Source organism: Lytechinus pictus, chromosome 2 (genome assembly GCF_037042905.1).
Source record: "Lytechinus pictus isolate F3 Inbred chromosome 2, Lp3.0, whole genome shotgun sequence".
Lineage (NCBI taxonomy): Eukaryota > Metazoa > Echinodermata > Echinoidea > Temnopleuroida > Toxopneustidae > Lytechinus > Lytechinus pictus.
Window position 1 is genome coordinate 36,203,237 of NC_087246.1, and position 26,454 is coordinate 36,229,690.

At 34.8% G+C, this 26,454-nt stretch overlaps 1 protein-coding gene across 4 annotated transcripts in view; it reads right to left on the reverse strand.

Annotated features, from left to right (window-relative positions):
- Nucleotides 1-2,838: 2,838 nt before the first annotated feature.
- Nucleotides 2,839-26,454, reverse strand: part of LOC129254326 (leucine-rich repeat-containing protein 74B-like) — a 37,262-nt gene continuing 13,646 nt past the window's right edge. For 2 of the 4 annotated variants that reach the window (XM_064115651.1, XM_064115652.1), the window contains 11 exons: nucleotides 25,971-26,143; nucleotides 24,145-24,252; nucleotides 23,252-23,345; nucleotides 22,100-22,149; nucleotides 19,093-19,260; nucleotides 17,962-18,077; nucleotides 16,869-16,947; nucleotides 15,678-15,773; nucleotides 14,756-14,998; nucleotides 12,846-12,931; nucleotides 4,061-4,253 (listed from right to left, as the gene is read on the reverse strand). In XM_064115651.1, coding sequence (XP_063971721.1) covers nucleotides 4,163-4,253; nucleotides 12,846-12,931; nucleotides 14,756-14,998; nucleotides 15,678-15,773; nucleotides 16,869-16,947; nucleotides 17,962-18,077; nucleotides 19,093-19,260; nucleotides 22,100-22,149; nucleotides 23,252-23,345; nucleotides 24,145-24,252; nucleotides 25,971-26,143 — 1,304 coding nt within the window. In that variant the 3' untranslated portion in view covers nucleotides 4,061-4,162. Of the gene's footprint in view, nucleotides 4,254-6,187; nucleotides 6,228-12,845; nucleotides 12,932-14,755; nucleotides 14,999-15,677; nucleotides 15,774-16,868; nucleotides 16,948-17,961; nucleotides 18,078-19,092; nucleotides 19,261-22,099; nucleotides 22,150-23,251; nucleotides 23,346-24,144; nucleotides 24,253-25,970; nucleotides 26,144-26,454 lie in introns of all 4 variants that reach the window. The other 2 variants (XM_064115653.1, XM_064115654.1) reach the window with 2 other exon arrangements.

Here is a 26,454-nt window from a genome sequence, read left to right on the forward strand (position 1 = left end):
CAGAATCAATCAAACCTTCTCTATGGAAAATGGTGCCCTCCTATATACCGTGAGTGACACGACATCCAAAACGTGAGTGACACGACGAGTACAAAATACAACATTTATCTCAACAACGAAAGTATTTTTGGCATGATGTACAAGAGTGAAATCCCATCAACCAAAAAACAAGCTTAATTACATAACAACTGCCTTCTTTAAAGTTGATAATGTGTCATCCTTATGATTTATTCTTGGTTTATGGTCATATTTGCCCATCAACTCACATTCCCTATACCATACCACATTATTGTCACACTCGGGCTTCTACCACTCTCCTCTTTGGGGGAGGAGGCACTTGAAGGAGGTGTTATGTGGTCTTGGCATTGACATCAACTCAAACATTCTTTTTGTGGCCTGATTTCATTCAAAACTAACTCTTTCTCCCTATCTGTATATGAAAGTTTACGGGTTTACAATTCAGCATCCACCACTGATGGAATAGTTTTTCCTTGTAAGAAAGGTATTCTCAATAGTCACTCGCATCATCTGGCATGGTCTGGTAGCCAATGACGTCATGTATGACTCCTTTTTCTTGAAATATTGGATTACAATATTATCCTCCTTAAATATTCTAGGCATTGTCCAAATAGGACTTGGCAGCTTCAATGTCTTTTTTTGTACACTGTACCAAACCACAGTTACTTGGCTGCACACTTCAGATGGACTATTAGCAAATCCTTGAGAAACTTTAATAGGGATCAAGTTTAACTCATCAAGCATTGGTTTTCTCCTGAACACTGCTTGTATGTGGACCCCTCTAAAGGCACTGTACCAAAATTCAGAGCTATGAATTTCAGCAGGAATCTTGCAAGCTGCTTTTCATTGCTAATTATCATATTTGATAATAAACCAAACCACGGGTAATACATGGAAAGCCACGAGGTGAAAGACGCATAGTCAGTACCTGATTCTTGCAAAAAGCCAAAGCACAGTCTGTTTGTATTACCTACAACTACATTGTACAAGTCATTAGCCTTTCCTTTGATGAGCCCTTGGATGTTACACTGAAATTCAATTCAGCATCCCCAACCATCAAACACTCCCCCTATACCTCCATATGGCATAGCTTTTTCCCCACGAGGTCCAGCTCAGTTCTAACCAGGGTACCCCCCCAAGAAAAATTGATCTACATGAAAACACGGCAACTCACCAAAGTTGCTCAAATGCAAATTCGGTCTTGGTTGGGACTTGTTTGGACCTACATATACATAATTTACTCTATCAATTTGTTGTGTGTAATGCAAATAAGCTCTGAACCCACATCAGCCCGCTCACGGTAGTTAGCTGAGCAGACCCTAGTTCATCACTAGTGGTATGAATGGTGGCCCGTGGCCGAACAAAGAATGATTTTGAACCAGGCATGTAGCTACTTCAAGCAATATCCAAAATGCTCTTTTAAATCTCAGTATATTCTCACCTGAGATGTTCTTGCATAAAAATTGTTTATTTCATGTCCTCGAATACAAGCTTTGTGGCAAAAAAGGTTAGTTTTAATTAATCAGAAGGGAAAGAGTTTTTTCTGATTTTGAAAGAATGTTTGGTGTTCACGGAGATCTCTTCATACACTTTTCTACCATTAGAATATTTTATCTATTTCTGCAAATTTCAAAATAAGATCCCTGACCTTGCTAGCTTTAAACCTTTCTTAATTAGTAAGACAAAGAAATAACATTCCTAAAAACATTGGTGAACGTTCTGCTCATTTCTGTAAATGGAGACAGAGAATGTTCAAGTCATACCTGACTAACTTGAACCATCACCAAATCTTTATGCACTGTAAATATGTTCATTACTATGTATAGTGGTTTTTCTCTTGATATATTCATAATTTTGTGTTGATTATGTTATTATATTCTTTTATCTCAGTACATCATTAAAATATGAATTAGGATCTGAGTCTTCACACGAATGGAAAGTTGTCAGGATTTTTGAAACTGAGGAAACCATGGAGTGGAAAGAAAATAGATGAACTCAACGTCAAATTCTATATTTTCATTGATAAGGGTGAAGTTGGGAAAACAGAAAAAAATATTAGCCTTACATAGGCTTAAATGATGTCAGGAACAACATTTTGACTCCATCCCTGAATTTATCTCGTAAAATGCTTTAAAAATTATTTGATGTCCTTTTTTATACACAATATGAGACCGTGAGTGACACGACATTTCGTGAGTGACACGACATTGTGAGTGACACGACATAACTTTAACAGTTAATTTTAGCTTAGCCTTAACACATTGGACCAAGTTACTTTATATACAATAAGGTATGGGAAAACTGTATTTGCTCCTGTACTGGGATAAATTAATTTTCAGAATACACAGCTCTAGAAAACTTTTTGTCTTTAAAACGTGAGTGACACGACAACCAGTTTTGAAAACTTTCAAGATCTACTTTTTTCAGAAAAACACTTCAGATAATTTTTTTTTGTTATTTAGGAGTTAGCTACAATACAGAGCTTGTATCTTGCCAACAAATATGCTTCTAATACAAATTTAATATTGTGATAGGCAATATGTGAATGTTAATGCAAAAATCGGCATTTTGTAATATTAAATTTCCCTTGCACTAAATTCACTGTATTTCAAGACACAATGAATAATTTTATGTAACTGAAATGGAAAAACATTCTTTGAGATGTCTAGTTTCAAAAACCATTGAAGCCTACTGATTTCTAGCAAGTTTTAATTTTCACCCCCATGTCCACTTATGTTTGAAAATGACCATCTATGAAAATATTTCATCTTAACAGAGTAAAAGACATCAAATATTTACATGTATACAAGTTGAAAAAAATTTAATATATATATATATCATATATTTACAACTTTTCAGTGCAAGAACTTTGAATGAAAAATGCAATATCATAAGAAAACTAAGAGTTACAAAGTTTTCAATATTTATAAGCTGCATATTGACATAGAACAATAATGATATGCAAGAAAATGAAAAGAGAGCAATAGAGTACTGAGGTGAGGATGTCACACTAACCCTTTTTTGCATTTCAGAATTTTGATACATATTTTGGTAGAGCATGATGGAATACCTCCACTACCAAAGTTTGGTGCGAATCAGTCCATGGGGGCCTGAGATATGACTTCATGTATACATTGACTTCAATGGGGCTAATTATGTATTCATGAGGTTATATCTCAGGCCCCCATGGACCGATTTGCACCAAAATATGGTATCTAAAATGCTGAAATGCAAAATTTGAAAATTGATGACGTCACACTTTGGTACTCTATAGGAGGGGGTAGCCCTCAAAATTTTGGCAAAACAGATGAGCTTAACACAGAACAGAATTAAAAGGAACATGTATCACTCAAGGTATAGCTTTTGCATAATCATGGTAAAGGCACTAAAATAATACCATAGTTTGACAACCCCTAAATACAAGGTACATGAAATTCAACAATATGACCCAGTCGCTATAAACACAGATGACTCTGCCTAAGTCAAATCTCTTGAAACGACAGAGATCTGTTTCTGACTAAAAACGAAATTTGACTTAGAAGAAGCTATTATTTACAAATTTTGCATATTCTGGTCTGAAATAATGCTTCAAGTTAGACGATTATTTGACTTATGAAAGGTCAACTACTGTAGAGTCTATTGTACATTCAAGTTTCATGCACATTTTTCAAAGGGTGTTTGTGATATATCTGAAAGGTTGCCAGAGGCTGGCCAGACATAGCAATAAATAATTATTGAACAAGAATCAAGTATTGAAATTCATTCAGACTAAAACCTCATTACTAGCTTCCACAGAGAAAAATATGGATAAATATGAATAACTTAGTAATTAGGCCAATTGGTAAATCATATTCATTTCAAACATACATGTAGGAATGATTTAGTATCTTGATTTCTTGTTTTATGAAACTATGTGAAGAAAAAAAACAATGTTGCATTTTAATCCAACACAGATACATGTAGATAATGTATGGGCATTATGCTTCTTTAAGTGTAAAACGCTAGATTGAACAACTATTCAAAAAAATTTGGAAAACATTAATACTCATTGTGGCCTTATAGAAATTAATATTTCTTTATCCTTTTATGACCTCTTGCGTGACCTTGGTATTGTTATAAGATGTGACCCCAGTGTGCGACCTTATTAGACTCCACCCTCCTCTTTGAAGTGCATGATTGCCTCGGCCATCTTTTTTCCTTTATCCTCCTTCTCTTTGGTTCCGAAGTAAAGCTCACTGAAACCAAATTGAGAAGAAATGAGACAATGAGGGAGAGATCAAGAACAAAACATAATAGCCTTACTGAAATCAAGAAAATTAACAGAAATCAACATTTTCTGGAAAATAACTCTCACATCCCTGATATAGGTAAACATGCAAAAAAGCTTTCATCACTTGGCTGTATTGTCTGTAAAAAATTCTGACACAGAAAGCCATAGATTTCTAATTTTGAGCTACATCATAAATATTTTTTTTTTACAATCAGTAATATTGTTTGTATTATTTAAAAAAAAATGGAATACACTACAAACCATCCAAGTAAAGACTGGAATTGATAATCATGCCAGTAACATTTGATCAAATACTTTCATATTATTTTTTATCACTGTTTCACCTATATTTTCTTGAAAGTTTTATTCTTTACAACAAAAAGGAGTAAAAAAAAACCCAAACTAATATTTGTTCACATTTCTTTTTAAGTAATCAAAAGTCAGCTTACTACTTTTCTCTTATTCTGCCATTCATCTCAATTAGAAACAATACAAAGTTAAAAGTTAGTAAAGGTAAACATGCTTCTAATACATGTACGTTTCTAAAAATGTTTAGAACTGGTTAAAGAATTATATCAAGCATTGAAAATAGATTGTAAAAATAAAAGATTCTGAAAATGAGAAGATAATCTCATCTATGTTACTGTGAAAGATCGAACTTAAAGAAACAAAGAAAGAAATATGATAACGTGACCAATTGGTATCATAATATAAAAAGGTGATGACTAAATTATTTAGATTATAAAATATTATCAAACAATCTAGTAGCCTCATCTAATAAAGAGTTGTGATTGAATGAATGAAGATAATTGGAAGGTGAAATCGATCTGAATAAATCGCAACTCTTTTTAACAGACATCGGGTGATATTCTCATAAATATGGTTTCGTTTACATCAAGAGTTAACACTAATCATAATTTTATGGACTGCTACATGCAGTTGCCACTTTATTCCCTAAGCATAAGTTAAGTTTAGGATATCAAAGATGTATTTCAAGAGTAACACTGGCATTCCATAGAAGTGTGAATTAATATTGGTGTGAATTATCAGAATAACACCATCTAAATTTGAGACTGACCTGCATTAATTGCAATGATACATGAATGTGAAGTGAATATTTGACAAACATAGAATGTGACACATCTGGTGCAAAGTGATAACACATAAAATGCTTGGTGCAAAATAAATTAATACATAACTACCACACCTCAATCACATAAGCAGTCCAAGTGCTTAACACAAAAGAGTGGATGTTTATTATTAATGCTTTTTCAGAGTTGACCAAAAAAATCTAATGATCATAAGCTGAAGTATGCTTTGTTTAACACACTTTTAAAAGGTGGCAGCTTGTAAGGATTCTGAAGCAGGCAAGAATTTTTCTTTTCTTTTCTCTTTTGAAAAAAAAAGGGAGTATGATTCAACTTCTATTAAAGTGATTATCTACAAGCAAATAAGAGGATTTTAAAAGGAATCTGCTGAGGAGTTATTGATATTTTCAAAATTGAAAATCGCCAGCTCTTTATCCATTTGTCACTCATATTAAAAACAATTATAAAACAGTTCTTTCAGTAATACCATGAACTATGCAGGAGGCACCTTCACAGAAAACTGAAAGAATAATTTTCTTTTGGAATGAAGATAAAAAAAGAATAATAAATAAAGAATTAAAAATGAAGAAAATGACACAGTAGAAGCATTAACCTTTGAGAGTAAGAAAATTATGATTCAATGAAATAGAATTAGAAGTTAACAGAGATTTCATTATTAGAGCACCGCAAGTTTGCCATAAACATAAAAAGTTAATATCTGCTATTTCCATACCATGTAACATACGATATAAAAAAACTCAATACTCTATACTTTCCAAAAGATTAGCATTGCATACAGTTATATACATACCTCAGCATTCTACATCTTGGCATAACCAAGATAAAGCTCGCTGAATAAATGCAAATGAAGTAAGACAGTGCCAGGGAAAAGCATGCGAAAATAAATAAATTTGGGAAATTAAAGAATGAGAAAACAGCAAAATGTGATAAATAAATATATTTGAAATGGCTGGAGCAAGGCAGGTCTGTTGGTATAGTGCACACTGTTAAATACCATGCTGCACGAAAAGTAAGGATTTTGTATTCGCCTTTTTATGAAAATAATTGTGAAAACATACTGTTCAGACCAAGAAGATACACATTTTCCTCTTCATAATAGAACTATACATTTCACAATAATTTCATTTAAATTGGGAAAATAAACCTTTTCAGCTTTACAGGTAACAGTGTCACCACCATGATCAATGGAGCGGGAAAGGAGGTGGGAGTTTGTATCAAGATTCAAAATGAACCTTTTCACAATTCATCCCTTAAGAAAAAAAAATTAAAGTAGATAGGATTAAAAATTGAAATCAAAATGCCTCAGGTGTCAGAACAGATTAATATGAATTCATGTGACAGGAATTGAACCTCTATGGGATTTATGTGCATTGTGAAGGGAACTTCAAGAGTTCAATGAGAACAAAAATCATGTAATAAATAATAATATCGAGGGGGAAAAACCAATAAAGATGGTTATCTGAAATAGAAAGCTCCCAATCACTACAAACAATACAGGTACCTCTCAGTAGATTACTTTAAACAAGAGTTTGGTATATTCAAATCAAATAAATTAATTGTAGAAAAAAAAATCTCTGCCATTGTTAAGCCACTTTTAACCCCTGACTCCATGCATGTTCCAACACTCTATGTCGATAAAATATTAGTTTGATAAACTCACGACAACAATCTGTAAACTAGATCTGAAATGCAGTGATAATTTCAAGTGTCATGTTGGGAGTTTGGGTATGGCAGCAATGGTGCCGGAAGGCTCTGGGTACAGTAGGATTTGAGGAACAAAAAAATGCGGTTCTAACAACAGCATGCAAGTGTAAGTCTCCCTGTACTTCTAATAATAATAATAATATGCAACATTTATATAGCGCTTAATACAAATGTTTCTAAGCGCTGCATACTATTACTCCAGCTTTAGCACAGTTATCCTGATCGGACGCTCGAGCATTCAAGGAATTCTTTCCTACTGGGTACCCATTTACTACAACTGGGTAGAGAGTAGCAAATGTAGATAAACGCCTTTGCGAAAGGACGCGAGTGCCGCGGTGGGGTTTGAACCCCGGACCTTGTGGTTCAAAGTCCGGAGGCTTATCAACTGAGCCTCAACACCTTCTACAATGCTACTCCAGACTAACATTTGAAGAGATACATTTCTAATTGATTGCAAAGTATTAATTGCAAATTTTCTAAAGTTAGATCAATTTTAAGTACAGCAAATTCTGTTGCAGAAGTGGACAAGGAGTCCTTTGCATGAAGCAGACCAAAAATCATTTGCAACTTACATTTGCAAATATTTAATCAAAATTTAGTTTGCAATCAATAACAATTTATTTGCAAGACTTAATTGTAAGTTTCTAGCAGATTTTTTTTAACGTGCCAAGACTATTTAAGAATCAGAATAATATAAAATTTAAAGTAGTGAAAGGGAAATAAATAGTAATCTATAGGTGAATTAGGAAAAAGAAAATTTGCCAATTCTTGCAGAAGAGCAATTAGAGAATAGCTTCTTACCAAATGACTAAGTGATGAACCAGGTTAAAAATTAAAATGCAAAGGAAAATGTTAAATTGAAATGTTTTATAATCATAATAAGATAAGCCTCAATGTTACAAATAAAATGAGTTTCAATATCAGATTTAATTATTAAATTTGACTAGGTATTCACTCTCTTAAACATGTCCAATTTCGATACTTCAGGAACTAAACGTTATCTTTATATGCATTGGCTAAATTATGCATCAGAATTGACCAGTGTCTAGTAAGAATATACATGTAGGTCTACACTTAATGCCTTATTTGACATTGTGTCTTATCCTCCCAGAGAGCATTATATTGTTATATTGATTAAGCATCTGTAAATCCATGCGATCAAAATGTAACGAAATTAGTTTCTTTTACAGTGTTGTTGAAATGCAATGAGATACAACTACAAAAATCAAAATAACTTTCGTTTTCCATAATACAACACATGATTTTGATTCGACTACAGGCAAATCTTCTTTTATCCTAAACATGCTATAAAAAACCATGCTCTATAAATAATCTGAAAACAAATAACGGTCCAAAAATAACATTGATATTGTCCACCTTTGAATTTTAGTTTTAGTTGAGAAAAAAATGAGTAACAATTAAATACTGATCATACTTTAACATCCCATATCTACACTTTCTTCTATTATTACATCTTTTTAATAAAAAAGATTGTAGTATTTTCGACCTTGTTATGTTATGTTTATCATATTATGTACAATTGTGAAATGGAAATAAATAAATCAAATCAAAAATCAAAAAGAAAGAATCAGCAGCAGAGACTCCAACCCCAAGCACCCTCTGATCACGCACATCACAAGCATGAAGTCCCTTGTGTCCAGCTGATTTTTCCAATCATCTGCACTCTAACAGCAAATCTATATAAGTTATTTACGAAGCTGTTAGCTGTAAATAATAATTGGACCACCTTTTTAAACGCCTCTACCTTTTCAGAATAATTTACTCTGCAATGCTGCAAAGTATGATGTATATGACCTCGAGTCTGATTAAATGGGATAGTGGTTTAGAATTTTCCCTTATGAAGAAACAAGCCTTTTGGCGAGGTTTTTTGTGTTTTTAAAGGCACATTTTCTCCAACAAAAGTGATGCTATTTTAAAAACAAGCACATGAACCCTCAATTTTTAATGTTCACACCTCTTAAGAATATCTTTCTCTACAACCATGCAAAATTTGGTTAAAATGACATGGGTTTTAAATAAAGTGAAGCATTTATTTAACTTCTTCAATTTGTTATATAAATTTCATTTTTTTTAATATATTTTTTTTACCTTTCACACCTTATCTTTAAAACTGAAGGTGCTACTACTCTTTAAAGAGCAAGCGAATCGCAATATGAGTAGATTCTTTATCTTAAATATATAATTCTTGATTTTGACTGATTAATAGAGGTTTACACTCTAGTGGGGTTTAAAAATGCAAAATTATTTTTATTGCATATTTCTTGAGACATTGCAAATGGGTGAACTTCAAAGCTCGATAGTAAAAAATCAAGCACACGAACCCACGTTAATTTTTGCATATTTGGAATGATTAGATGCTAAAGTAACTCTGTGCAATATTTGGTAAAAATGACATGGATTTCATTTTAACTGTGGAACGTCCTTCAAGGCCATGGAAGCTCTCAGGGTTCTAGATGCTCTCTCGTGCTATCTCAGGGTAATTTTTCAATATATGATGGCACTAAGTAAATAACAATTCAATTAATCAAAAAATACATTTTGGCTTTTGGATGGTGTATTTTAATACAATGCTTCACCCACAAAGCTTTGTCTACTCAGAAAATGCCAGTGCCGCTGACCTTTATCAATAACTTTTGCTATAGTTTTGCATAACCTATGTTCCTTTGTAAATACATTTCTAAACTAAACATGCAATGTGTTATCAAAATATTAGGATGATGTCACTCATGGGGATTCCCCTATTCAGCATGCAATCTACATATGAGTATCATTAAGTTTTCTTAGAAACAGAGAAGGAATGCTAAATGGCACTTGTATCTACAAGAAAGGAATTAACTCTGCCACTAATTCTAGTCCCCTGGGGTGGGGAAGGGGAGGGGAAGGGCATGCACATAAAACCAACGACTTACCACAGGTAACAAACAAAAACAAGGGTGGGGTAATCACGTAGCTCGGAGGAATTGCATATGAACAAGGAGGTTGCTGTAGGGGTTACACGGAAGGACATTGTGTGGACGTAAACAACATTCATGCAAATACACATATGATTACTCCAAATTTAGTGAAAACTGTGTCTCTTAAATGTGTTTCAAGGGAGTAAACTACATTCTTGCAATCAATTTACTCAATATTCAACCGAAAAAGTTACAAACATGCATTCACAGGTCCATAAATTCTCTTATCAAATTAAAACATTGAGATACATTTACGTGTACATAGATATAAGTATGCTTCATGTGATGAAAATGCACGGCTTGCTTTCTTCCTTTAAAAAAAAAATATACACATGTACTATTTAACAATAAATGGTGAATTAATCATTACAACTGTTATCTCATTGTTTTGCAATTGGGCATGGCATACATGGACAACAAAACAATATTTAAGAACCTCAAGTGGGAACGTTATATACACAAGATTATCCTCTTTTATGCATTTCTATGTAAAACTAAAATGTTGCTTTGGATATATAGCCAAGACCAGCACCGAAAGAGTACAAGCCTCTGGACTACGAAAACAATGAGCAAAAGCAGCATGATATAGGAATGATGCGAGGTAGAGAACTGTTATGTTTATGCACATAGGGCTGGGACGATGCATCACATATGAAGAGCTTGGTTCCCAAAGGGTTTTACATCATCAAGAACATTCAGTTATGGACAATCATGCTATTGTTTACATAGGTATCTGTCGTTCAAATTTTTTTTGCAGCTACCATTATGAAGCACACTTTCTAAAAATTCCAGAGATTCCTGTACAAATATAATAAACAAGTGCGTGTTTCTCTTACCATGTTCACATATGCCAATACTGTAATATTACAATAATATAACCAATGCACATTGGTATTAAAGCACTTTCCAAAAACCCTGTTCATTATAACACCTTAGAATACTGCAATATTGCTGTATTTCGACTGAGGGGCATATGAATAGGACTCAGTCAAAATCAGAGCTGCCAACATTGGGAAGATAGAATCCAGTAGATTTCGCGGAGGTATGGTTTTGTGAGGGAGCGGCGGAATGTTGTCCCACGGATGGGAGTTTTGGGGAGCAAAAACACATTAAGAAAAAAAAAAACATTTGATTTTTTAAATAATTCATAAAAAAATTGATTCAACAAGAAAATACCTTTAATTGTCCAGAGGGGGAAGGGGCTGCAGTAGTGGTAAACATACATGGTAAATGAGCTTGCCTGGCCCTGCAAAGACTTATATTTGTGGCGTGTTTAAAGTCTCTGAGGGATTCCTGTGAAAATTGTCACACAGTCCCATTCCGCTTGAAAATTATCTTTATATTTCGAAAAGTATTTTGTCGTCTTGGTCATGGATGACTCCATCTCCATGATCTCCATGGTCACTGACAATGCGATTGTAGTGTGGATGAATCAGGACAGGGCATGCTTCGCACAGGCACAGCTCAGCCAGCAAGCGCCAGGCTAGCTCACTCCCGAAAGAGAAAATGTTCGAATCCGATCAACCCAAGTGAAAGTAGGGGAAAAAATCTCCACTTTGCTTCTGTTCTTCAGGATTGTCAATAAAATTATTCCTGAAAGTAATCCACTTGTTAATCCCATGATTGATCCACAGTTTCAGCTCGAATAAGGCGCACACAAGCTTACGAAAAACGCCTCGCAGCGCTCGTGGACTTCCCTTCTCCTGGCGCGCGCGTGGAGGCCAGGCAGGGCCGGCTGCGCCGGGGAGCATCAGGGGAGCATGTGCATGGAGTGCCGCTGAAGTGTTTCCGTCGCACACATTGCAAAACCCAGAAATAAATGACTTGTTAGATTAGTTCACCAGTCGTTCAGTAAAATTATCTTCATTTACATTGGAAATCAATGTACGATTATACAAAAACTGGTAAAAGCTACTGGGTAAAATGAAAATGTGATAAGGAGTTTCCACGTGGGTGTTAGGGAGTTGAACATGCTAGACTCGTAAAACAGTCGTTTGTATGAATTTTACAATTTAACAGCTAAAAATCCTGATTATCCGGGAGATTTTGGCATGGGGTCGGGAGAACGGGAGATTGGATCGCAATCCAGTATTCTCCCGCAGGATCCGGGAGACTTGGAAGCTCTGCAAAATGCATATCATCTTTAAGGTCATTGATCTACGTCACAAATAAAATGATTCTGTAACAATGAAATGATCGCACATAAAATAAGTGCCTACTGCTTATCAACAAGAAAGCTGTCACAACAATTGCAGTATGGCATAAATGAAGAGGGTAGGGGTATATATCTGGTTATACCGCAGTAGTACTGCATTTTTTTTCTTAGGCCCTATCTGTAAAGTATCATTAAAAATGTTCAAGAGGATGCAAAATAAACTAATAAATAAATCATCTAACCCCATTCAATCACAGGATCAACAGGATTACATCAATGAAAAAGCTGTCATATCCAGGGGGGGGGGGGTTTACAGAGAGCTAGAAAATATGAACGGCATATCTATACCTATCCGAGATAGATGTGATACCTTCTGTGGAGCGTTTCATGAAAGTTTTGGAAATAATATTCACTGACTAATTTGCTCTGCCAATCAGATGCAAGGGTCTTTAGTAGCTTATAACATCTGTTAGTCAAAAATGACTAATGAAAGTTTTCATGCAATGCTCCCCAGGTCCCAGGCTCTTCATATGAATATATATATATAATATATGCCTGCGTAGACAATACAAACATATACTTTAAAGAAAATGTTGACAGTTTTAGCACCATACCTGTAGTTAATTTCACCGTCTCCGTCTTTATCTAATTCTGCAATCAGATAGGCAATGTCTTCATCGGTGAGATCTATGCCACTCTCCTATTAAAATAAAGAAAAGAGAAATAGAAATAAGATGAGAATTTGGTTAAAGTAATATTCCAATTCTGGGAAAGCTCAAATTTAAAATCATTGTGAGCTATCACAATGATGTAAAGATAATTTGGGAGAATATTATCAAGAAATGATTCACTGCAAAGGACTATTTTTCAAATGCCTTTACATTCATATTATCATACAGAACCACTGAAACGGTCAGACCGACTTTATGTGTGTAGACAAAAAACATGACCTATAACGCTAATGATGCAAAGTGAGGCAAGTAAGATAACCCATATAAAAACAAACAAATACCAAAAGCAAAAAATAAGTCTGCATGACAAGATGAACCCTTTGCCTTGAATTCACATAAGAGGTTTAACCTAGGAGGGGTACAAAAAAACTGATGCAGATTTTTTGGACGTAATTGCACATATTTTAGCATGGACCATAAGATAGGTCCAATAATAAATGCAAGCTTTTGGCATCTGACCTTAAATTCACGCTTGAATGAAGTGCGATTAACCAAGAAATCTGCATAATCTACAGGATTTTTTTTAGCCCCTCTTAGTTTAAACCTTTTGTGTTTGATTTGTATGTTACGAGGGACCGTTTCATAAAGATGACGGTAATGCTATACCAAACATTATGCACTGGAATAAGGTAAGCCATATTTGTGTCTCAATAGTAACATGCATTTCCTTCTTAAATACCTGAAGTGTAAAAGTTGATAATCTTCTAGCATAGTATATTTTTGTCTCAATTCAAATGCAATCAATGAAATATACGTGTAATCATAATTTATTAAACTCTAAAGGATATTTTTATATGATGATAATGGATAGGTTCATTTATATAGTGCAGCTACTAAATGCATATACTCTACTGTGCTTATATCAATACTTGGTATCATATTATAAACAATAGCTGGATTTGTAGCTGGATTCAAGGAACAAATCCTACCCGGTACCCATTCACCTCACCAGGGTTAAGAGCAGCCAATTTGGATAAATGTCTTGCTGAGAGAGATTGACTCCTGAAATAGGATCCGAACCCATAACTTTGTGATTGAAGCTGAGAGGTTTCAGAACCACTTCACCATGGCACTTTTCCCTGACTTTCTGCCACTTCATGCAGGAACGTTGTGGCCCAGGTGGATTAGTCTACTGACTTGGAAACATTGGCCCGTATTCTGAAGTAAGGTTTAACTTAAACTCAGGTTTAAAGTTGTGGTTTAAGTATGGGAAGCCAAAAGTATCAAAATATTTTATTAAGTTGAACGTTTTTTATGTTTACTATGCTCTTTCCTGATTCATCGATGGTGAAGACAGTAATCCATTTATACTTCCTAAACATTTATGAATGATTTGAGAGCCAAATGAGCTGAGATATGACATCTCTACCGTTAGTGATTTATGTAACAATTGGCTATCCATACTTAAACCACAACTTTAAACCTGAGTTTAAGTTAAACCCGACTTCAGAATACGGGCCATAGGGTCGTGGGTTCGAATCCCAGCCATGGCGTAATTTCCTTCAGCAAGAAACTCATCCACAATGTGCTGCATTCAACCCAGGTGAGGTATGGGTACCCGGTAGGAAGAAATTCCTTGAATGCTTGAGCGCCTGGGCAGCTCAGCTAATGCCGGGGTAATGATGATAGCAGGGCCCACTGGGAGAACAGTTTTCGGAACTGAAGAGGCTACCCTGGGTAAATATACCTATATTATTATTATTATTATTATTATCATTCATATATAGTAGTTCATAAAATCATGAGTAACTTAATGAATAACTTTATGAAACAGCCCCCTGGATGAATCATACCTTCAATCCTTCTTCAAACTCATCATAGGTTACACTCATGCTCCCATCCTTGTCAAACTTATTGAAGAAGTCCACAAGTCGGAGGTTGTTCTTCTGGATGAAACGTTGAAGCTTGACCATTGGGTTGACCCTCCGTTTCGGCTTGACCTCCACCTGCATACCACCGTGCTTGATCTTCAGGTTGGGTTTGAGCTCCTTCATCTCGTTCTGGAGCGCCTCAAAGTCCTTATTGACTTGGATACTCTGAGAAAGGTCAAAGGTCAAGGTTCAGAAAGAAATGGTGTTTTATGGGACCTGGCATATGCCCCTGTTCCTGCATTGATTCTCAGAGTCTGCTATTAACACATCATTATGGTTAGATTGTCAATAGGGTTTTTCACACTTTTTATTCCTAAGTTGCCATCACTTTACAGACATATCAGATAATCTACAATCTACTTGAAAAAAAAATTCTTAGCACGACAAACATTTACATGTAAGCTCTAAACACCAACGAGGACACACACAAAAAATATTCTCATTGTATACTAGATGTAAATATTGTGTTTGTACTAAATAGCAGAGAATGTATTGCACCATTTCAATTCATATCTCAATTACTCAAAGAATACATAACATATCTTTGTGCATGAGTGGTGAACTGTTCTTGTGCTAAGGGAGCTACCCTTGATTTGTCCTATAGGTTTAAATGTAGCGGTAGTGGCTTTTCTATATGATAACCCTAATCAAATTTGTGAAAATTTGCATTCCGCAGATGCACAAGAGGAATTTTAATCTGCAAAGTCTGGAGTGTTACTTCAGCTATAAGTAGTACTCAAAATGAATGAGAATCTGATTTTAAAACCAAGAAAAGGTCACCATTTTGCATAAGGCAGGTGTGTAATTTATTATAATGAAACAACACCCTGGGATATTAGCTTACTGAAAAATCAAGTTCTTCCATCGGTGAGTTTGCATTTTCTTTGATTGCCTTAACAATACCATAACAACCAGCAGACTGCATCGGATTCTTGCCCATCTGGAGAGAGAAAAAAATTCAAAGAATTAGTTATGTTAAGTAAAAATTATGCAATTATTCAGAGCACTTAGAGACTTCCGATAAAGAACCGATATATAAGCAAGTATAATTATAAATATGTAACAAAAATACACCAGCTATAGTAGTATCAGCAATGTCATCAATATCAAGCTGAATTAATAGTATGTTTTTCTTGACCTTCCTGTCATATATATTTTCTCTCTTGATCTTCTTTATCTTCTTCTCCTTCTCCTTGACTACCTTATCTTCTTCTTTGGTCCTTTGTCGCTAGAAGAGTCAATTATCATGACCAAGGGTGGATCTAGTTACGCACAACTTTACGCATGACTGGAACATGTTCTTAGATCATAAATCAAATATAGGGATATCACATAGCACAAGAAAGGATCACCAGTCGTGCGTAAAGTAATTCATATCTTACGAACAGATTTATGAAACACCCACCAGGTACAGTATTTAAGATGGGCCTCCCATTGTATGTAAAAAAAATATATAACCTGTGAAATTGCAACTAACCTGGCTGAATCCATCATTGATTATAATTATATTAATAAAGTGAAAATGCTGAATTTTCAAAATTTGGTTAGGAGGATAGAAGGACTTGAACATGAGGCCAGAAAAAAGACTAGCTCAAGAGGGCTCTAACTTTTCTGGGCACCATGACACAAAGGTTAGCGATTGATCGCTAAATGAAATGGCCTACCAAGAACATCGCTGCATGTACAATTTGCTCAGTAGACCGACCAGGATCCAATCAGAATTGTTCTTTCAAATTAGCGATGATTTGCTAACCTCTGTGTTACAGGGCCCAGGTCACTGGAAGAAGGCCTCGCAGAATACCTTCATATCCCAGAGGAAAACCAACATAGAAGATGCTTAGACATCCGATTCATTTGAATCTCAAAATTGATATATTGGAAAACTTCAAATAAGGAAAATAAATATCTTGTATCCTCTGCTAAAATATAATTATCCTGAAAGTCATGTAAGAAATAGTGGGACAAATAGATGCTTGACTATGATGAAGATGGGTTAGGTCTAACAGAAATATTGAAACAGTTGGAGCCGACTTACTCTTAGCACCTTCAGACTTTCATTGACTGTCAGGCCTTTACCAAGAAGAACAGCACCCTCTGCTGAAATACGATTATTCCTGAAGCCATGTCAAAACAAACACAACAACAGAAAGAAAAAAATACAATATCAACCTAAAATCTTGTAAATTCAAGTTTACTTGATAAACACATCAGTGGCACCAGGGTGTTTCAATATAACGATGGGGTAGGGGGATTTTGCATTCTAAATGATAAGAACAGATAAGAAGCATCCCGGGTCGGAAGTGAGACTGTTCTCCGTTTCAAACCAAGAAGTCCAGATGATCAGATTTATTTCTATTCGGAATTTGTATTTCTTCCTGGATGAATCAAAACCTACATCAGATTAAAAGAACAGATATTTTATTAATGACCCATTTCTCTTTTTATTCTTCCTCTTCTTTTTCTTCGATACACTTGACATATCACATGAGGTAATTCCTTAAATACATTATTTGAAAAAATGTCTACTTTTGCATTCCAAGTAGAGGTGATAACCTGGATCATAATAGTTACACCCTGCTTGCTCACGTAATATGGGAAATATCTGTTCTAGTTCCATATTCCATGAGGCCATATGGAATATGGAACCAGAACGTATTGGTAGATATTTCCCGTATTTCGTAAGAACTAGCAGGGTATTACGATTATATCTCTTTAAGTGAATCCTTATATTATTGCAGACTAGTGGAAATCAATAGAATAGAACTTTATAAAATGGCAAAACCCTGCATTTTGTGATTTTTGAAAGAAAATCATTCGTGACTTCACAATGATCACAGTGGAAAGAATGCAAATAGTAGTGCGCAGCGCGATGCTTGAATACGCACGTAATACGGCCTCATATTACGTGGTTGAAATCAGCACTGGGCATGCACATAACGATGAAAACAACATTTACACAACAACAGCTAAACACCAAACAGGTATACGGGCTTATATTACCTGTTTGAAGTTTGTGACCCAGTAAAGTAGGTAAATACAGGTTTGTCTCACAAACAAATCGACCAATCAGATTAAAGAATTCATGAGAAATGTGTATGGCCCACTAAGATAGAAATTGTAATACTTACGTAATATCTAATTCTTCCAGATTGGTATTAGATTTAAGAGCTTCTCCTAATGCTTGGGCACCATCTATGCTGAAACCATTCCAAGATAAGTTGATTTTCCTCAGTCCTATGTTATTCTGATGAACAAAGGGAATATGAATTAAATGCAATACCCCAAACTTGATCAAGCATCGATTTTGTAAAAACTGGTATATATTTTCTTTTATTCCTTATTTTACTTGTGTTTAATATATGATCCAGGTTTTTGTGTGGTATAATCCACATCCCTCTATTGATTTCATTTTTATATCAATTCATTGGTTCCCTATATTTAACTTATTCTAGGCATTTTCTCATTTAAAATATTTTACTGTTTTATTTTGTCATTAATTTAGTAATCAATTATTATAATCAATATCTTTATCAATTAATAATTATCTATGTGTCTATCTAATCAATAAATGGTATCTTTTAACTAATTTATTAAAAAAAATACAAAGCATATATTAAATTTGGACTCATTTATATTCAATATTTTCATCACCTTTTATTCATTTGTTTATGTATTCACTTTTATTTGTATTATTAATTTGACAGTATTTCTTCAAATTATTCATTCTAGAAGTATATCATTAGCTACTATGATTATTCACTCCTCTCCCTGAGATGGCACTATAACTATATTCAACACTATAATGTATTTCCTTATTTCACTAGTCCAATGATCTCTGGCAGACAATTCAATGGATTCACAATACTGTGCGCCATCTATCGGTTGCAGCGGACAGGCCTAAATTCGCAATGCCCCATGGGAAACAGTCGACTCTGTTGCGCGCTATAGTGTATGCATGCCATGGCATTATGCTGTTTACCATGGTCCAGGAGGTGGGAGAGAAATTTGCCGCATATTTCTGTGCGAAATTTAGACCGTTTTCGGTAAATTCTTCCTCCGCTTTTGCCACATGTTTTTTTTGTTTTTGAAGCATCACAGTCATAATGCAGTACACTGTACTGTGCGCTGCCTGCGCCTGCACGCGGGATGTCGACCCCGAAGTTAGAAATTGGCCTGTCCGCTGCAACTGATAGATGGCGCACCGTATTGTGAACCCACCGAATTGCAGGCAGAAAATATGACTGGGGCCTAATACTTACCATAATACCCTTAGTGATAGCTAATGCCCCTTTTCTTCTTATGTGATTCCAGCTAAGATCTAGATGTCTAAGGGTGATATTTTCTTCTATTGCTGGTCCAAGAATAGCTCCTGCCATCTCACCAAAATCATTATGGCTTAGATTCAAATATTCTAACTTCTTGTTATTCTAAAGAATCAAAATATGGAGAAGAGAAAATCAAGTATCAGTATCATTAATTGAAATATCATGCCATCATGCTAGCAGAGCAATGATGTAAAACTAATGAAATGTAGAATTGAATTCAATAATTGTCAACTTTACTATGTTTTTAAAATAAATTGTTATCCTATAGAGAATTATTTTCAATAGTCAATACCTTTTTATTCAAAGCAATATCCTGAATGCATACTAATAGAAGCTTCATGCAATTTACGTCCCCTGAAGCAATAAACCCGCATTATATCAGATTGCAATTGGCAAGTAGTTAATTTTCACAAGGCCATACACTATCTAAAAAAAAAAATCACAACAACCTCATAGCAAGCTAACCTTTAAATCTTAATTTTCTGTATCACACTGATGAAACTTACATCATTACCTGTTTAAGAATTAAATTACTTTGAAATCAACTTGCTGGTTATTTCTAGTAGATTTCTTATCTCCTGTAATCTACAAGCTTCTTATTTTCAACATACCAGTGAGGGTATATTACACACCTGCTCTGAGTGAATTTCATCTAGCTCGTGTTAATTTCAAACAGGCATGTCCTGTGAAATTAAGTACCTTTTCATCAAACTACTACCTTGTTTACACTTGATCGGCTTTTGCATCGGCCAGAACCGCGAGCCGATGCAGCATCGGCTTTTTCATAGCGTGTAAACGCGATTAACTTGCATCGGCTCTCGGTTCAGAATCGGCAATTTTGCACCACCAAAGTAGTAGGTTCAGAACCGCGAGCCGATGCAGAATTGGCTTTTTTACTACGTGTAAACAGAAAGCCGATTCTGCATCGGCAATTGGTGCACATTTCATTTACTTTACCATTGTGACGTAATTGTAAGCGCACGGATCAAGCGTTGTCTTTGTTATGACGTATATTGTTGGTGTGCGTATCATTTCAGGTTTTTGACATGTGAGCCGATTCTGCACTGCAAGCCGATGCAGCTTGTAAACGCGGTGCAAGATAAACCAAAAGCCGATTCTGCATCGGCTTTTGGTTCAGATCACATGTAAACACGGTATACAACACCCAAATAGTTTGACCTACATGTACTTCTCTCTCAAACCCACTGAACTGTAAGGTTGATGATACAATTAATTTTTTTTTAATCCATCCAAACACAAAAACTTTTTCCCTTTTTTCTTTAATATGGCTATGACTATTAAATCAATAAGTCAATTTCAGTAGTCAATTATATATCACATTATTCTCATATATTGTGTTTACAGCTCATATAAAATCATTTGGAAATAGAGGAACAGAGAATTTTTTAAAAATGGAACAAGGGACAATAAAAAAGTAAAATGAGACTCAACATGTTATTGTAAGGCATTAAAAGTCTTTGATCTCGAGTGTTGAAGTGTCTTATCTACAAAACATGCTTGATATTTGATCATGTATATCACATATATCTAGAGAAATACAAAGCTTCTGTTCTAAAGAATCATGTTTATATGATAAGACAGGGCTTTCACAATCATGACTGTGATGACATTGCATATTCTTGTTTTTTACTTATATTTTCCCTTCTGCTATGTTCAAGAAGTTTGATATGAAACAACAAGGGAACACCTCTCAAAACCGTTACCACACAAAATCATAAATTGGTTGCTTAAAAGGGAAAGGCCACACTGAGATCAAGTTGGTTTTGATAGAAGCTGTATTATGAGGGAAACATATTAATCAGGGTTTGGCAAATCCCTCACAGCATAACAAAAGCAGTATAATTTTTTCATTTTGTGACATTAAATGAGAGCAATTCCCACTAAATATCAGGCGATATCTATTCCATTAATTGTCATTTCTATTTCATGATGACTTGATGTATACATGTACAGAGATGCATGTATGAAATGTGTTTTGACTATGGATTGAATGTACCAAAGGTAATGTAGTGATATGCAATACAGGTGCAAGCATAACTCTTGGGCATTGAGCCTGAATGAAAGAAAGTTATGTACAATACAGGTCAGCCTGTATTGTATGCCTGCACCAGGCCAGGGGAGCGTTTCATCAATATTTTCGTCCGACAAGTTGTCAGATCTGACATCTTTCCTTGATTCTGATTGGCTGAGAGGCACTGTTCCTATGGTAACTGTCGGATAAAATGGGACTTGTCGGATAAAACGTCCGACAAGTCCTTTCATGAAACGCCCCCCAGGTGTTTTATAAATAGGAAAAACTTTTTGGTTGGTTTTTAGGGTGGGTCCTGGAAAGGACCCTTGATATGTAAGACATACATGTACCATGCAACCTGGCAGTTGACTCTTCAACCTTGTGGTAGTTGTATTCATTATATGAACTTGGTTTTTGTGAGGTCTGAAGACTATTGGACTTAACTTAAACTGAACTGAGATATGGAGGAGATGAGAATAAAGTGATTTATAAAGTGATTTACTTTCTCTATCCCTGCGTCGTTATTTTGTGCCCCGTTTATTTCAGTAAAATCATGATCCATTTAGTTAGAAAATAACACCTCATGGTATTTTTATATTAAACAACATGTCATAGAGGATATACTTTACAAAATCGATAACTATTCTTTTGCGGATTTCATGGGAGTCAGCACAAAGGATTATACTTTCTTCATAGGGGGGGGGGGCATCTATTTTTTCATCCCACCAAAAAACAAAAGATAATGGTCTGTGCTAATGCCTATGGTGGATTTTACCAAACAGCAATTTATGTGTATCTAATTGTTCTGCTACCATCCAAAACCAACGTGACATATTAAAAGGGAAGACTTATTTCACCCGAACTTTCAGCTCAGAGAGTTATCAACATGTTGACGAACAGAATACTTACAAGTATGACATCGGCAAAAGCATCAGCTGTCTTATCCTCAAAGCCATTTCCTAGAAAGAAGAAATGATGATAATAGGCATTACTATATAGCAATAGCTATCTACAAATATTCTATTCCAATACAATATTTAAAGTAGATAATCTTCATTATATCAACTTCATTACCAAAGCCATGGCCTAACTGCACAATTACCATTAAGTGGTAAATTTGCCACACATAGTGTCATCCATAGAAGTGAGTGGAAAAATACATACTGGCTGATGAGGGCCAGAGCCCAAGAAATGTCAAATCCTAAAGATAAAAAAATGAACCTGCAAATTAAAAACAATACTTCAACAAATTAATATTGGGCTCAATATTAGTACTTAAGGTAGTTTGGAGTGAGAAAAGACAGAAATAGCCCCTAAACAGAAAATATAATTCTATTTTTCTTTGATCCACAGCTTAATTTCATTGGCCATGAAATCTAAGAAAAATTAAAATGTAACATCAAATGGTGACTCTCTAAAATAAGCCAAAGTACTATGAAAATCTAATATTTGACCTGAATGATAAATAATGTAAATTATATAGAAAGAGATACATGCTTATTATGTAATTTATAAATGTATTTATAACAGAATCTCCAAATATAACCCAACACTCTAAACCCTAAATATGAATGAACTCTACATCACATCCTGCACAATTAAAATTCACAATGTTCAAGGATTAAAACTCTGGTTTGTCATTCAGGTCGATGAATTTTACACTTGTGAAAAAAAAATAATGTAGAAAACGTTTCATAAGTAACAAACCTACAAAAATGAGAGAACAGTTTTTTTTTTTAAAGATAATTTAGGTATCCAGTGACCTTTTTTTCGTAGAACATGATACAGTATCAATTACAAATACGAGAAATCTATGACAAATTTGTTCTTAGCAAATTGAATTATAGGATTTCATAGATATGTCATTTAAAAAGAATATATCTGATAGCACACAAGGCCCAACACAGCAAGCACAGAATGTTTTCAGAAAATTAAAAAATGTCTACAAAACATCTAAAAGTTATGAAAAAGTTTTTAACAAGGTATTCTGAATGTCCTGAAAACTGTTTATAAACATTCTGAAATCATTTCGAATTTGCCGGGAAGCAACAAAACACATACCTGATAGCGTAACATGGGTTAATGTACTATTCTGTAGAAGCATTTCTGAAACAGCAGAAGCTCCAACACTTCCTAGTCGGTTTTCTGATAGATCCTATAAAACAAATTTCAAGTTGAAGGGTTAGATAAGTCTAAGATTTTAATGAACTATTACACTCTAAAGAAACAGCATCACATTAAAGTGCTATATAAATGTTGAATTATTATTCTTAGAAAACCTGAAATGTTCATATAAAATGGAAATATTGTATGGTTTGTCATTAATAAGCATACTACTTTGCAATGACATTTTAACCCAATGACCTCTGAAACCTGAATGTCCCCGTGATTAACACAAAATCTTTTTCAATTTTAATTAGAAAAATTCGACTTTGCAAACCATCTTTTTGTTTCTTTATACCGTTTTATTGCACTCCTTATAATTCAATGATCTCCTACGCTTGGTTATTTTTATCTCTTTTGTCTTTACTTTGTCTGTTCCCACATGTGTTGAACACTTATTGATGTCTCATGCTGGTTAATCAGACTAATTTCTTACCGCCACTCACATTTCATTTGGTTTTTCTGGTTACCTTTGCAAGGTCAAATAAAGTTCATTCTTTACTGTGTATTGACTGCCTGGTTTTTTTAAATCCACATATATTTTGTTTTTTTACAGTTTTGTCAATTTCCTATGTGAAAATTTTACTTTGTACGAGCATTTGTAATTCAGCTTTTGGCTACAAGGAATGTTTTTAATGTATCAATAAAGACCATTATTTGAAAAAAATCAAAATTTAACGCAGGTCGAATCTCAGTGCGTTCTGGGGAATGTGGCACATCCAATAGTTGAAAAACAATGAGACAAATACAAACAAAACAAACAAAAACTGATGTCCGATTTGGATACTTACTAATTCAGCAATATAGCAGTTTTCTTTCAGCATATCTGATACTGCAATTCCACCTTCTGGATCCAACCAATTATCACTTATATTCAGCTTTACGATTGTTGTGTTGGTCTAAAATAAATCAATTGATCACATACAGAATCAAATTAATTATTGAAAGTATTCAAAATACAATCTCAATAAAGCATAATAATTTTTCAAGACTTTCTATATGTTACACAATGATTTTGGACAAAGTTAACTAGGTAATGCAACTCTCTCTAATCTTTTGTGCATAAAGGTTGTTTGTTTTATTTTTCACCATGCATAACGAAAATAAATTGACAGAATATGGTGTTACATTGTTAAAGATACTGAGTAGGAACAAAGCGAGGAAAATAATACAGAGTTTTTTCATGGATATGGCATTATCTTTTTTTAAATTTTATTATAACAAGTGGAACGCCTCTGGCAGTCTCCCCTGCATTGCGCGATTCAATATAGCGGCAGTAATGACTTTCAAAACGACTATAGAATGATCATTTACAAAACATCATTCATGATAATAAAATACTATGTTCATTGACCCTAAATGACATTTGACCTTGATCATGTGACCGAAGCGTAGTGCAAGACGATCAGTGATACTTGATTACCCTTATGTCTATATTTCATAAACTAGATCCATAAACTTTCAAAGTTATGATTTCAATTCAAGAAATACCCCTAACACGGCTAAAGTTCATTGACCTTGGCCATGTGACCTGAAATTCATGCAGGATGTTCACTGAAGCTTGATTACTCTTATGTTAAGTTTCATGAACTAGATCCATATACTTTCAAAGTTATGATTTCAATTCAAGAAATACCCCTAACACGGCTAAAGTTCATTGACCTTGGCCATGTGACCTGAAATTCATGCAGGATGTTCACTGAAGCTTGATTACTCTTATGTTAAGTTTCATGAACTAGATCCATATACTTTCAAAATTATGACATTTCAAATGCTGTATTAAACCTTGGTTAAGATTTCGTTTTGATTCCCCCAACATAATCATTTGAAATGAGAAAATGTCTAATATAAATAAATTGATATAGAAATGAGATCCATAAACATTCAAAGTTACGATGGAATTCAACAAATGCCCCCAACATGGCCAAAGTTCATTGACCCTAAAATTACCTTTGACCTTGGCAGGATGTTCAGTAATACTTGAAATCCCTTATGTCCAAGTCCCAGTATATGAACTAGGCCTATATACTTTCCAAGTTATGATGACATTTCAAAAATTTAACATTAGGTAGAGATTTGATGCTGACAACGCCGCTGCTGCCGCCGTCGCAAAAGCGGCGCTTATAGTCTCGCTCTGTTATGCAGGCGAGACAAAAAATAATGATGTGTTTGTATTTGCAAAAACAAAGAAAAAAAAAGAAGGTTAATTAGTTAGTGAGAGTGTTGGGGTTAGCGACATCTGAATATCCCCATGGGGTGGGAGGGAGGGGGTGGGGCCGGGATAAGGGTAATGGCATGGTGCAATAAGGCATGTACATCTTCTGCTCAAATGAAAACAAAAAATATTGAGACCAATACGTTTTCAGCCGAGGAAATAACCCAGGATTGTACCAAACAAACAAAAATTGAAATCCAGTGTACAAAGTAGAATGAGAGATGACCCCTCCCCTGGATCCTCTACCTTCAATTTTACAATGAAAATGACAACATAGCCACATAAAATTATGGCCAGGGGTATATCAATGACTTTTTTGCCCCCCGGACATAACTCATGGTGCTTCATTACACCCCCGAATTCAAAATGATATGCAAAGAAAATGACAAGGGAGCTACTTACGACCAGGGCAATAGCAATGGCCTTTGCGCCCCCTGGACCTAACCCATGGTGCTTCATCACAAGCTCTGTATCTCCAATGTGACGAAGGAAGTAGGAGACGGGAATCACTCCATTGATACGACACGCCTCCTTGTACGTGGTGCGCCCAGAGGGATCGTAATCCTCACGAGCCTCTAGATAGATCAAAGAATAGGGAAACTTTGAATGTAAAAGGCAAGGATAAAATCATCCAAAAGTAGCCTAAAGCTCAAAAATAGATTCAATGATGTGAATTGAATAGGACTTCTAATGTTATAGGCCCGTATTCTGAAGTCGGGTTTAACTTAAACTCAGGTTTAAAGTTGTGGTTTAAGTATGGATAGCCAATTGTTACATAAATCACTAACAGTAGAGATATCATATTTCAGCTCATTTGGCTCTCAAATCATTCATAATTGTCTAGGAAGTATAAATAGATGATTGTCTTCACCATTGATGAATCAGG